The sequence below is a fragment of the Hyperolius riggenbachi genome, chromosome 3 (genome assembly GCF_040937935.1).
Source record: "Hyperolius riggenbachi isolate aHypRig1 chromosome 3, aHypRig1.pri, whole genome shotgun sequence".
Classification (NCBI taxonomy): Eukaryota; Metazoa; Chordata; class Amphibia; order Anura; family Hyperoliidae; genus Hyperolius; species Hyperolius riggenbachi.
In genome coordinates this window covers 304957542-304971302 of record NC_090648.1, presented here as the reverse complement: position 1 = coordinate 304971302, position 13761 = coordinate 304957542, and the positions used below count along the sequence as shown (strand labels likewise).

At 42.6% G+C, this 13761-nt stretch overlaps 1 protein-coding gene across 11 annotated transcripts in view; it reads left to right on the top strand.

Moving 5' to 3' along the window:
• The window catches only part of NAV3 (neuron navigator 3), an 805693-nt gene that overhangs the window by 726992 nt on the left and 64940 nt on the right, over positions 1-13761 (top strand). For 9 of the 11 annotated variants that reach the window (XM_068276636.1, XM_068276638.1, XM_068276633.1 and 6 more), the window contains 2 exons: positions 4174-4239; positions 9077-9230. In XM_068276636.1, coding sequence (XP_068132737.1) covers positions 4174-4239; positions 9077-9230 — 220 coding nt within the window. The remainder of the gene's footprint in view (positions 1-4173; positions 4240-9076; positions 9231-13761) is intronic. The other 2 variants (XM_068276635.1, XM_068276632.1) reach the window with 1 other exon arrangement.

The following is a 13761-nucleotide window of genomic DNA, read 5'->3' as shown; positions in this document are numbered from 1 at the left end:
TCTGCCCCTCTCAGTGCTATTTGTATGGAAAAGATGCAACAAATACACTGTATTTTAGATGCTGACAGTCAGACAGAATGAGCGAGTTTCTTTAAAGCATCTTTAAAGTGAATCTTAAGAGTAAAAAATAAATTGAGTTTTACTCACCTGGGGCTTACCTCAGCCCCCTGCAGCTGATCGGTGCCCACGACGAGTCGCTCTGATGCTCCGGGTCCCGCTGGCAGCCACTTCCGGTTTCGCCGTCAGGACCCGTCAGGCTGGGAACGCGGCTGATACTACGCGTTCCCAGCCAAAATAGCACCCCTATGCGGCCATATGGCCGCATAGGGGTGCTATTTTGGCTGGGAACGCGTAGAAACGTCCGCCTTCCCAGCCTGACGGGTCCTGATGGCGAAACCGGAAGTGGCCGCCAGCGGGACCCGGAGCATCAGAGCGACTCGTAGTGGGCACCGATCAGCTGCAGGGGGCTGAGTTAAGCCCCAGGTGAGTAAAACTCAATTTATTTTTTTACTCTTAAGGTTCACTTTAAAGTGGATCCGAGATGAAAAACGAACTATAACAAGTAACTTGTCTATATATATTATCTAAAGTTTAGATAGTTTACACAGCATATCTAGCTGCAAACAACTTTAAACGTTTATGATTATTTATTCCTGTGATACAATGAGGGTCAATTTAAGTTTTGCACAACCTCAACCACGTCATGTGACCAGAAAACTGCTGATAGCAGGAGTGACATCACTTGCGTAGGATAACCAAATATAATCAAATAGGTGCCACCACTCATCTGGTATATTGCGAAAAATATCTTTATTGGTACAAAAGTGCTGGAGTAAATAATGCTAAAACCACTTAAAAATGGAGCGCTCCCACACCACCAATCACACTGTGCCTCACATTCCCTCCTCACCACTCATACCAGGTATCGGTACCAGGAGTCTCTTTACAACTCTTGTGGGTGTAAGTGGGTAGAATTAATAAACCGCAGTGTTCTTGGTATGTCCTATTAGGCTATATCCTAATCAAGGGTACAGTCCGCATCAAACAAAGCTTCAGGCAGCATAAACCAATGGCAATCTTCACCTGACACAGCAGGACTTACCTATTCAGATTCTTACCGCCCTCTTTAGTGAAGTATCTTTCCGCTGGTATGTCACACTGAACTCCCTTGTCTCATCCTAGTATTCCAGGTCCAAGGATTGTTTTCCAGAGTCCTAGGTGGTCCCCCAGCATGCATGCTTTGCAAAGTACCAACTCAATTATTGAGGATCCCTCAGCATCCTCTGTCCTCCCACTTGCCAGTGCGGGCCCCTCCACATCGGGACCGTGCACCTACTCTGCCATCAGAGCAGCTGTGCAGTAGCCATGTGAGGCAGACCTCACATGGGCAGTAGCACAGAGTTGCTCATATGCTGTAAATCCACTGTTGGCAATCTTCTGAGGGGCAGCGCTCAGCGAGGAGAGGACAGCAGAACACCAAGGGAAGCCTCAATAGGATCCTGAGGCTTCACTCTAGACTATGTGTGATTGCTGTCCTATGTTATTTATGTAACTAAGTGTATTTACTGAAATTTTAGTTTTGGGAGTACAATCCCACTTTAACCACTTAACTCAAACCGGATGCATACCGTATATACTCGCATACAAGCCGAATTTTTGACCCCCAAAAAGGGGGTCAAAAGTTGGGGGGTCGGCTTGTATGCGAGTCTTCCCTGGTGGTCCGTGGTCCGCGGCCCCCGCTACCCCCTGCCCGCTCCCCCCGCCGCCGCCGCTGCTATTACTTGTTTCGGCAGCGGCTTCCTCGTCCCCGGCGGCTCTTCCTCTTCCCCGCTCTCATGCCTCTATGAAGAAATCACAGCAGCGCGCCCGGCGCTGCTGCTCTGATGATGCAGGGGGCAGGAAAGAGCGGTTCCCATGGTAACGGCGATGCAGATCGCCGCTACAGGGAGCCGCGCTCTTTCCTGCCCCCTGCATCATCAGAGCAGCAGCGCCGGGCGCGCTGCTGTGATTTCTTCATAGAGGCATGAGAGCGGGGAAGAGGAAGCGCCGCCGGGGACGAGGAAGCCGCTGCAGGTAATAGCAGCGGGGGGAGCAGGGCACTATACCGGCCACTACCTACCTACACTGGGTACTATACTAGCTATACTGGGGCACTACCTACCTAAACTGGGCACTATACTAGCTAAACTGGGCGCTATACTAGCTATACTGGGGCACTATACTAGGTACTATACTAGCTATACTGGGGCACTACCTACCTATACTGGGTACTATACTAGCTAAACTGGGCACTATACTAGCTAACCTGGGCACTTTACTAGCTATACTGGGGCACTCTACTAGCTATACTGGGGCACTCTACTAGCTATACTGGGGCACTCTACTAGCTATACTGGGCACTCTACTAGCTATACTGGGCACTATACTAGCTATACTGGGGCACTACCTACCTAAACTGGGCACTATACTGGCTAAACTGGGCACTATACTAGCTAAACTGGGCACTATACTAGCCATACTGGGGCACTACCTACCTATACTGGGCACTATACTGGCTAAACTGGGCACTATACTAGCTAAACTGGGCACTATACTAGCCATACTGGGGCACTACCTACCTATACTGGGCACTATACTGGCTAAACTGGGCACTATACTAGCTAAACTGGGCACTATACTAGCTATACTGGGGCACTACATACCCATACTGGGCACTATACTAGCTATACTGGGACACACTGGGGGGATTACGTGGCCTGCACCAATCCAGCATTTCCTACCCCCGGCTTATATGGGGGTCAATCATTTTTCCCTGTTTTTCCATGGAAAAGTTGGGGGGTCGGCTTATATGCGGGTCGGCTTATATGCGAGTATATACGGTATATTTATCTAGTTTGAGCCACAGTAAATTATTTTGGATACATACATGCATCCAGTGTTGTTGCGGCGGGTGCACGCAAATGCGCAAGCTCCTGCTGTTCCTTCACGGCAGAATTCACAGGTTGGCGATTGGTGAAGGGGAACATGTGTTCCCAAAGCCAATCAAAGTGCCATGAAGGTATAAACATGCCTCGAATCGCAAGGTATGTTCATTGGAAGTAACTAATTCAGTCACAAAAATTAACTTGGGGTCTGAGCTTTTTTAATATGTATGTAATGAGGGTATTTTACTGTTTAGCCAATAAGGGCCTGTAATTGTTTATAGGGAACAGAAAACAGAAAAAATACACCTTTTGTTTCCAAATAATATATTGTTGCCATACATTGTACTAGAAACATTATTTAAGTGCTGTGCTAGCCAGAACAAATGGGCAAATAAAATGTGCAGGTTTTTTCTATAGTAGCATTGTTTATTTTAAAACTATAGGGTGTGGAATTGGAGAAATGGTGTATTTTTTCCATTCTTTTCCTTGTTTTCAGTAATACTTTATCTTTAATGCATTTTATAAGGAAATACAAGTATCACCCCCAAAGAGCTTAATTTGTGTCGAAAAGAGATACCTCAATTCACTAACCTTAACTCCTGTCTTTAATAACTCTTCTGAGCTGTTTTACAGTTATCACCATGGTGATATAATTGTGATAACTGTAAAACTGCTCAGAAGAGTTATTAAAGACAGGAGTTAAGGTTAGTGAATTGAGGCCTATAATAGATTATTTAGGTGTGATACGCAGGGATAAAGTTATTGGCAATCTAATGGGAGGAGCTCTACTAGGTGAAAATTGCTTTCGTCCTTAAGGTGAAAACAACCTGTGGGCTTAAGTGGATACTTTACTAAATAAGTCATCCTATGTACAGTATATTTTCCCTACAGAACAAATTAATTTACATGAAATGGATGTTTTAATATAACATTTTTTTAGTTAGGCATTAGGTAAAGACGAAAGCACCGCTGAAGATGCCGGCGCTATATAAATACAAAATAATATAATCCTTTTTTTTTTACTATAACATATATGCCTACTAACTAAGCAAACATGAGCTTAGTTGTATGTGTGTATTCCAACACATCCTTCTTCCAGACTGTGGTGCCCCACCAATATATGGAGTCCGTTGACATTTGTGTTTACTCTCATACAAAATATCTTTATTCCATTGCATGTGTGTGTTTAAGGCCACACATTTTTTTTAATCACCATAAATCCATTTGTTTGTTTGTTGTGTGAATTCAGGTCCCCTTTGGCATGGGTACCAAAGAAACGGCAAAATGGCCGGGTGACATTCAAGCATAGAGCTCGGTAAAATGTAGTGTGGTGCATGTGACTGAATCTGTGTGCCAGAATCAGTGGATTGCATGGACTAACACACTAAATTGTAGCAAGGAAAATGAACCGACCTTTAACTGAATAGTAACAATAGCTTATAGAAGTATAGTACGTGGATTCAATTGCACCATAAACGTTTAAGTTATATCAGTGCTTAGGCCCGGTTCACATCTGCGTTTTTTTCCAGAGCCGGACGTACAGATCCGGCCATCTGGATCCTGGAAAACGGTCAGTTTTCAGCCAGTGTGCTGTAAAACATCCGTTTTCCGTAGGTTCCTATCGTGCTGCAAAACCTTCCATTCCGCTGAGCAAAACAGTCTGGAAAATTGGGTCCTGCTGCATTTTTGGGCCGTTCAGCGGAACGGACCACGGAACCATACGGCCAGTTCCGTTGGCAAAAGCTAATGTGAACCGAGCCTTATTGTATTAAGTTATAAATGCAGAATAGTATTCAGAAACTGCTGGAGCACAACTTTGGAGTACTATCACACTACGGGGTCTACTCGCTAAATAACGGTAGGAGATATATTTGTTTCCACTGCTTCCTGACACCGGGAGCAGGATAACATGTTGCCATCCATAGACTGTAAAAGGAAAAGATCCACTCACTGATGTTCCATAAAAAGCCCAATATTTATTGTTCTTAATAATCTTTATTTTACAAAAAAAATCTTGGCTATATCTGGAGCTCTTTTATATCCGAAAAAAAACCTCAGATAGCCTTTTCACCACCTTTTAGCCCGATTTTTGGCAATTAACATTGAAGTTTATGGTGGTGCCCTTTTTTACACAGATGGCTCAGGCCCCCTTTTCAACTGATACCTAAGCTATCATTGAGCAGGGGGATGCGGCTTCAACTGAGAGAGCAATCACTCTCTGTCCGGCATGTCCACCTGACTAAAAGGCAGAAAAGGATCATTCCCAGGGAGTTGCCTAGGGCCTGGAGAAAGTCTAGAGGCCTGGTAGATGCTAGCCTCCACCAAATTTTACTAGAAAAGCCAGGCGACTATCAGTGGTGAGCAAAAACTGCTATTTTGCCTAGAGCCCCATTTCATCTTAATACATTTCTACTAAAGGGGGAGTGTTCTAAACAGATGGGAAGTGAGCAGCACTCTGTAGGTCACTGATGGGGATATAAGAATCTATAATTTAGTACAGTAGGTATTTTCCTATATTTTACAAAAGCTTCATTTTTTGACAGAAACCTTTTTGTGCACAGTTCATTTAAAATATTGGTCTTTTAAATGGATATAAAACCTGTGCTCGACTGGGGCTGTAAAACATCTGTTAGCTTTGTTCTGAGCCAGTAGTTGGTAAGCTGTGGTCTGTGGAGCACAGGAGTGTGCCAGGTGGCCCCCCGCCAAGAGCTGCAACATCAGCATCGCTGATAACAATACATGCTTTCTTTACTATCTCAATGAAAAATAAATGAAAGCAGCAGCTGCAGGGAACAAAAAAAAAATGATCTGCAGAGATAATATTACAGTCTATCAATGCAATTACTTATTATTTTCTGTGTAAAATAAAAATGAAAACCCAGTTGAATGTATTTCCCACAGCTAACCTTTACATGATTAACACACGTCTACCCAACCCTCGCTGCTCATATATGTTTACTTATATATTTTAACTAGTAGGGAGTGTCATGCGTATTTAACATCCTTGCACTTTTCAATCTGGTATGATCACATGTATCATCAGCCTTTTACAAATAATCCATATGGTGTCCATTTGTCTTTTTCCCTTACTGTAATATTCATGGGGTTTCAAATTTGTAAAAGGAATGAACATTCATTTTAAATTTCCCACAATGCTCAGTAGGTTGTTGACAAATGTTCATAGTACATAGTTAGTTACATAGTTATTTGGGTTGATAGAAGACATATGTCCATCGAGTTCAACCAGAAAATAAAGGTTCAATCAGATGATCTGTTTCACAATAAGAATACCCGTGACATAGAACATTTTAAATACACTCTGTTTTTAGTTTTCCCAAAGTTTTTGGAAATATCCAAGGCATAAAAAACATGAATTACCAAACAGCAGTAAGATATTAGTGAAATACCATGCGTTACCAAAGCAACATGTGCATTATCCCGGTAACGAGAACGCACTAATAAGTTAACTGGCAACGCCCCCGGCGAAAGTACAGTTAAAATTACAATGGCAAGCTTGTGCACAGCATTATTACCATTATTTGGCGAATCAGGTCCAAAGTGACCCTAAATTAATAGTGCATAATAAAAACAAAACATGGCGTAATAAACTACACAATCAGAATTTACCTACAGTGCAAAATGCATGTCTAAATGTTCAGCAGTTTCAGGGTAGTAAACTGAACTGGGCTTCCTCATTGGTTGGTTGGTGTGGGACAACAAAGTACCAATACTAAGGCTTTTAAGCTCATAGCAACTAACTCTAGCAGTGCTATCCCTGATCATTTTTTTCATTGCCTGGAAAATTTTCAAAAAGTTGATATCAAAAATTGACTAACTGCCAGCTAAATGCAGGTTGCTTTAAATGTCCATTAGTATGCATAAGTAAGATCCATAAGTATATTTTAAAAGGTTAGGGATATATACTTTTGTGAACAAAATGAAGTCTTAACACTGTTGGGGCATATGGAATTCTGTGTTTTCATGGCAATGTAGCATTTGTGCTGAAATTCAGTAAAAGCAATCTCTGAGATGGCAATATTTTGAACTTAAAATAGCCGAGCAAAACAAAAGTGATAATTTACTTACATTTTCTACGTAGGTATACTTAAGCGTGCTTAAAATATCAAATAACTGAACCCTGATCAATAGTGTAGTATACTTGCATTTATCCTCAAAAGCTAATATTGGCATGTCACCCACAGACAGTATGTGCGGTAGAACAGATATTGACTAATAGCATGACTATAGCATGTGTTGATCCTGTTTGAATAAGTGATTTTAAAGTTTTTCTACTACTTATAAAGTATAAATATCCCACTCCCTGGTTGTAAAATGTCCCTCTGTGCTCCTTATCATCTCTGTACAGATTTTTATTAGCATTTAAGCATACACTGAGTATGGAACAAAGGGCTAGTTGGAAGTAGGTATTTACTTTAAATAAAGAGCAACTTGCCACTATCTTAAAATGGAGCTAAAATCAGTAATATACACATTTTGTATTATTTATGTAACCTTAACTTACTCACGGTGGACTTAGTAGCTGAACTGAAATGGGATAAATGTGAACATTCATTAACAGATACTATGATGTGTGATGTATTTTCTATTAATAAAAATGTCTTACCTTCCCAAATTATCTAGTCCTTACTGCCACTCCTATGAATGTGACAGAGTGCACCCCATGCTGTGCATTCTGGGAAATGTAGTTTTGAATGATGCAGCTGCAGGCAGTGAGGAGCCCAATGTCTGTAGGGATTTATGGGCTTTGATGTGCATGTACTCCTCATTCTGTGAAGAGACTCAGCACCGACTTCCATGTAAAGTGAGGACCCATGGAGGTACTTTTAGGCTTGATTTCTTAGCTTACACAGTCCAAGGGCAGAGGGTGTGTGTATGTGGGAGAATGCTGCTCACTTCTCCCTAAAAGTAATAGCTAAAGCTGAAAAAGAATGCTAGGAAGAATGCCATTCAGCTGGCTGCAGACATGATAGGCGGAGTTGGTTTTGTAGAAATAAGTTACAGTTAGATAATATATTTTAGAGCTCTAAGTCAGGCTAGTATTTTTTTTATATTTTTAATGTATAAGATGTGAAATAAATTCCTAATTTCCAATGCACAAATTGTACATTGCAGATGAACTAATTTTGCATTATACATTTTTTGTTATCTGACTTGCTGGTATATGCAAAACGGTCTTCCTGTGTGAATGTCAGAAGCAGCTGAATTACACTGAATAGCAGTGTGTGAACTGTACAGACTGTGCCATCCTAAATAATGTAGTCAAGAGGAGCAGACACGGGGCACCATCTAATCTTTCACCATAAACACAGCGGTGACACAGTGTCTAGGGAAAATGAGCCATGGCTGGGCAATGTTATAACCAGAGATGAATCTTGACAACATTCTGCTTGCAATGTGTTAGAAGTGGGACTTTTTTTTTTATTATAAAAATACATTTGAAAGATGAAATGAGCATGCCTCGCTCAAGTCCTCTAAACCTATTGTACACAATGCAGGGAATGTGGAACCCAACAATTTGGCACTCGACCCCTATTGGGGGCCCTCTGCAAAATGAGGGACACACCTCCACCTTGTGTTTGAGAAATTGGGGGTACCTGCCACCAGACGTGGGGTTATGGTGGAATGTAGGAGCCCCATTTGATAAGAGAGTCCCTCCATGTCTGCCCACTCCCAGGTAAAACTGCTAACCCCTACCTATTTATAATAAATGAATTGATATAACTTTAAAATAAAAAGACTGTTCAACATTTAGAAAAAAATAACAAATACAAAACTGTGCTCTCTTCTTTCTTTTTCTTTCTTTTTTTGTTTTAATATATATATACTATTCTAAGTTTATCTGTATCCAGATGACTGTCCTACACCAAGTCCCACCTTTGCCTTTTATTTTAAATTCCCATGACTACAATAGTTGGGAACCTCTTTGCTATCTGTTTAGAGAAAATGAAACCACGTAAAAACGTATCTAGTCATACCACCGAATCCAAATGTTATAATGTAATGGAAACGTATGTTTTTTTTTTTTTGTTTTTTTTTTAACAAAAAGGCTGAGGTTGTTTCTTTTTTTCTTTATATAATGCATGGCTAATCTGTTTAACCTGTTGATAAAAGCTGCTGTTTTTCATTAAAAGGATCTTTGAATGCTCAGAAGCAGAGACTGAAATAATCGTGCAACTAAAGGGTGAACTTAGAGAAAAAGAGCTGAAACTAACAGACATCCGCCTGGAGGCCCTCAGCTCAGCACATCACCTTGATCAAATCAGGGAAGCAATGAACCGCATGCAGGTCAGTGATACTCCACATTTTAAATGTTACATGTTATAGAGCAATGTGTGCAGATATCTTGTTCACTTATTCTTCATATTCTAAATACCTGGTTGATTTTCCAAAGAGAGGCCACCACCTTTGAGGAGTTCTGTGTATTGAATTCCTGGGTTCCATGTCTGTCTATGCAAAAATATTAATAGAAAATATGTATATGTGAGGTATGCCCAAGATGACTATATAAGTTCCAAGAAAGGCCAGTTGTTCTTTAAAGGACCACTATTATGAAAATGTATATGATCTATAGTATACATGTATTAAATCTACATTTGTCCCAGAGTAAGATGCACTATAATTTTTTATGTTACTTACAGTAGGTAGTAGAATTGTGTAAGATCTGACAGATTTTGGACTAATCCATCTCCTTATGGGTGATTTGTGGAATTCCTTTATTTTATAAAGCATTCCATGAATGGCAGTAGAACACTCCAACTGCCAGAATAGTGTGCACAAGAGGACTCTGGCTTTCTGGCTCCATTGTAAAAGCCCTATCCATGGATTGCTTTTGAAAAAAATAAAGAAAATACTGAGAATTCTTGATGAAGAGATGGACTAGTTCAAAACCTGTCAGATCTGTCAGTTTTCCCACCTACTGTAAGTGATTGTTAACCTCCTTAGTGGTACTCCTGAGTAAAGCTTGGGTCGGAAATCCGCAGCTCAGAGTGGTAAACCCATGCCTGAGTGAGTTATATGCAGGAGCTGCTGCAGATCTTTCTTTGGTATGTTTTTTTCTTTCTTGTTTTTAGGGTCTAAAAGCTTGTGAAAAAATTGCATGGCTTTTAGACCCCAAATCTGAAAATAATCATAATGCTAGGGAGTTTAACCATGGAATAAGGCAGCAAAATACAGTAAAGGATGAACAGTTCACTGTATTGCTGCTGAAACATAGGGGCTAAGTAGGACCACAATATTGACATCAACTTGTGGGAATTTTTTTTAATTATGCTGATGGATTTAATTGTACTAAAAATCTCTCTCACATAATTTATTAGACCTTTTTTTGTTCATAATGTTTCGTTAAAAGAGCTAACAATGTTACTGAACTGTCATAGAAATAGAAAAAATTTAGAATACTTACAGTATAAGCAAGCAATATGGTCTGATGATGTACGTTCCATAATGGACTGTACTATAAGGTGTCTAGTGCAGCAAATGCTTCAGACTGATGGATGCTGAAGGATATGGAATGTCTTCAAGTAGGCCAATTATTTGCAGACCTATTTCTAATTTTTCCTGAACCCATCAGTCTACAGCATGAGCCTTTGCTGCACTAGGCACCTTATTGTCCACAGTGAAATTGATATTATGGAACTGGCATTATCATATTGTATTCAACAGCATAGATAGGCTTTCCTTCACATTGTTTCAATAAACACGGTTGTCTGCATAATGGCACTACTCAGACTAATATTGAGAACTCTTCAACATTCCTTACTTTTTCTTGAGTCCTACATGCACATATCCTCCCCACAGAGCGGGATCATCCACAAGGCAATTCTAGGCAGCTGCCTGGAGAGAGTGTAGAGGCCTGGTGTATGCTATCACCCACCAATTCTTACTAAAAAAGCTAGGTGATCATCAGCGGGGGGCAAAAGCTGCTATCTTGCCTAGGGCCTCATTGCATCTTAACACTTTTCTGCTTCCCTGAATACAGATTGCTAAATCGTTTGCTACTTTATAGTAATGGGATAGACATCAGTGGGTGTTCAGTGCATGATTCTCTTTCAGTGACTTCATGACCTTCTTGGAACAATTCATCAGACAACATACTGGATCTATACAGAATCAGAATCAGAAACTTTATTTCGCCAAGCACGACTGGGTTGTGCCCGGAATTGGGCTTGGCACGTACAGGGTACTGATACACGATACACAGTGTTTACAGATACAGGACAGGACAAGCAGTAGGAACAGAACATTATACAGAATACAGAACATTATATAACATTTATGCAGAGGGAGACAATTTGGCATAAATTACAATACAAAAAAAAACAACTGAAAGGTATGCTTGAGCTGGAGCACCGTCTATGTGCAGAGTGCTTCAATGCGTCATGGTATTGTGGGGTGGGGATGGGCATGCCCATGGAGAGAGTTCAGGAGGTTGACAGCCGAGGGAAAGAAGCTGTTCTTATGTCTTGAGGTCCTGGTGTAGATGGAACGGAACCGGAGCTTCCGGCTCGAGGGGAGCTGATTAAAGAAGCGGTAGCCTGGGTGTGAGGGGTCGTTGGCGATCTTTAATGCTCTGGTGTTCAGCCTGGAGTGGTAGAGGAGGTCCAGAGTGGGAAGGGATCTCCCGATGATCCTCTCCGCAGATTTGATGACCCTCTGCAGTTTGAGCTTGTCGCTGGCGGAGGAGCTGGCGTACCAGACCAGGATGGACGAGCATAGGACAGATTCGATCGTGGCTGAGTAGAAATTTGTCAGGAGTTTTTGGGCCATACCGAACTTTCAGTTGGCGGAGAAAGAAAAGTCTCTGTTGGGCTTTCCTCTGTGTTGAGGCAGTGTTGGTGTTCCACCTTAGGTCATTGGAGATAGTTGTGCCCAGTAGGCGGACACTGGGGACTCTTTCCACTTCCATGCCATCAATGTGGATTGGAGGCGGGGTAGAGGCGCGCCTCCTGAAATCAACGATCATCTCCACCGTTTTTGCTGTGTTTAGGACCAAATCGTTCTCTCTGCACCAGCGGCATATGCTTTCGACCTGGTGTCGGTACGCCTTCTCATCGTTTTTGGTGATGAGACCTACAATGGTCGTGTCGTCAGCAAATTTGATTACTTTTACCGAGTCTGACGTGGATTTGCAGTTGTTCGTATACAGAGAGAACAGAAACGGCGACAGGACGCAGCCTTGAGGGGGCCCCTGTGTTGGTGATCCTAGGTTGTGAGGAGATGGTGCCTAACCTGACGACCTGGGACCTGTTGGTGAGGAAGTCTGTGATCCACAGGCGTAGGGTGGGGTGGACTCCTAGCACAGTGAGATTGTCTTGAAGTATTTTAGAGCTGATGGTATTGAATGCTGAGCTGAAGTCCAGTAGGAGGATCCTGGCGTAGGAGTCCGGCCTATCCAGGTGATCATAGACGTGCTCCAAGCAGATGTTGATGGCGTCATTTGTGGACCTGTTCGCTCTGTACGTGAACTGGTGCGGGTCCAGCAGTCCCTCAGTAGAGTTCTTAAGGAGGGGTAGCACCATGCTTTCAAAAGCTTTTATGATCACGGATGTAAGTGCCACGGGCCTGAAGTTGTTGAGGTCGAGGATGCTCTGCTTTTTGGGGACAGGGATAATGGCAGACCTCTTGAAGCACGCGGGAACTTTGCCTTCCTGGAGGGACCTCGTGAAGATGGAAGAGAGGGTGGAAGCGAGCTGACGAGCACAGGTTTTCAGGCAGGCTGGTGACACTCCGTCCGGGCCTGAGGCTTTCCTAGCATTTAGCCTTAGCAAGTGTTTCAGTACATTCGCCTCTCTCACTGACGGTAGGGGTGAGTAAAGGCCTAGGGCCACAGTGGCAGATTGTGCAGGTGACTGTGGAGTCCTGCAGGTGTTGGCTGGCTCTTTAATCTGCAGTAGAAGTCACTGAGACTCTCGGCAAGCTCAGTGCTTGGTGTGGCATGCTGGGGGGGGGGGGGGGGCTTGTAGTTGGTAGCAGCCTTCAGCCCTTTCCACACAGCTCGTGAGTCGTTTGAGGAGAGGTTCTGTTCCAGCTTTTCCGCGAAGCACTTCTTTGCGGACCTCATCTCTCTGTTCAGGTCGTTTCTTGCCTTTTTGTATTCCTCCTGGTTGCCGGACTTATATGCAGCTTCCTTGCTACGTCGTAGTTGTCGTAGTCTTTTTGAGAACCACGATTTATTGTTTGGATACAGTTTGAAGGTTTTAGTTGGGATACAGTGCAATCTCTGCTGTGTAGTTTACAGAGTAGTTGAAATATCAAAATCTGTGTTGCTTGCATATAAAGGTATCTTTACATATAAGGTTACCAAAGTGGGGCGCTTGGGAAGGTACTATTGCTGATTTCCTTTTAGAAATGCTACTTCATTGCTGTGCTGATCCCAGGGCTGGATTCACAAGTGAAGAGCCTATAGGCACATAAGCTCCGGCGCCCTAAACCCCACCCCTTAACACAGGTCACACCCCTCACACACATTCCATAGACATTCAGATGTGCTTCCCCTCCCATAGTTAGATGTGTCAGCTATAGGTGCTCCAGTATACAGTATGTTAGCCAGATATAGATGCCACAATATAGGTTAGCCAGGTTAGGTGCCCCAGTATAGGTTAGCCAAGTATAGGTGATCCAGTATAGGTCTGCCTGGTATAGGTGTACCAGTTAGGCTAGCAAGCTATAGGTGCCCCAGGTTATCCAGCTATAGGTGCCCAGTATATTTTAGCCAGCTATAGTTGCCCCCAGTATAGGTTAGCAAGCTATAGCCTAGGTGCCCCAGTATAGGTAGCCAGACATAGGCACCCCAGTATAGGTTAACCAGCTATAGGTG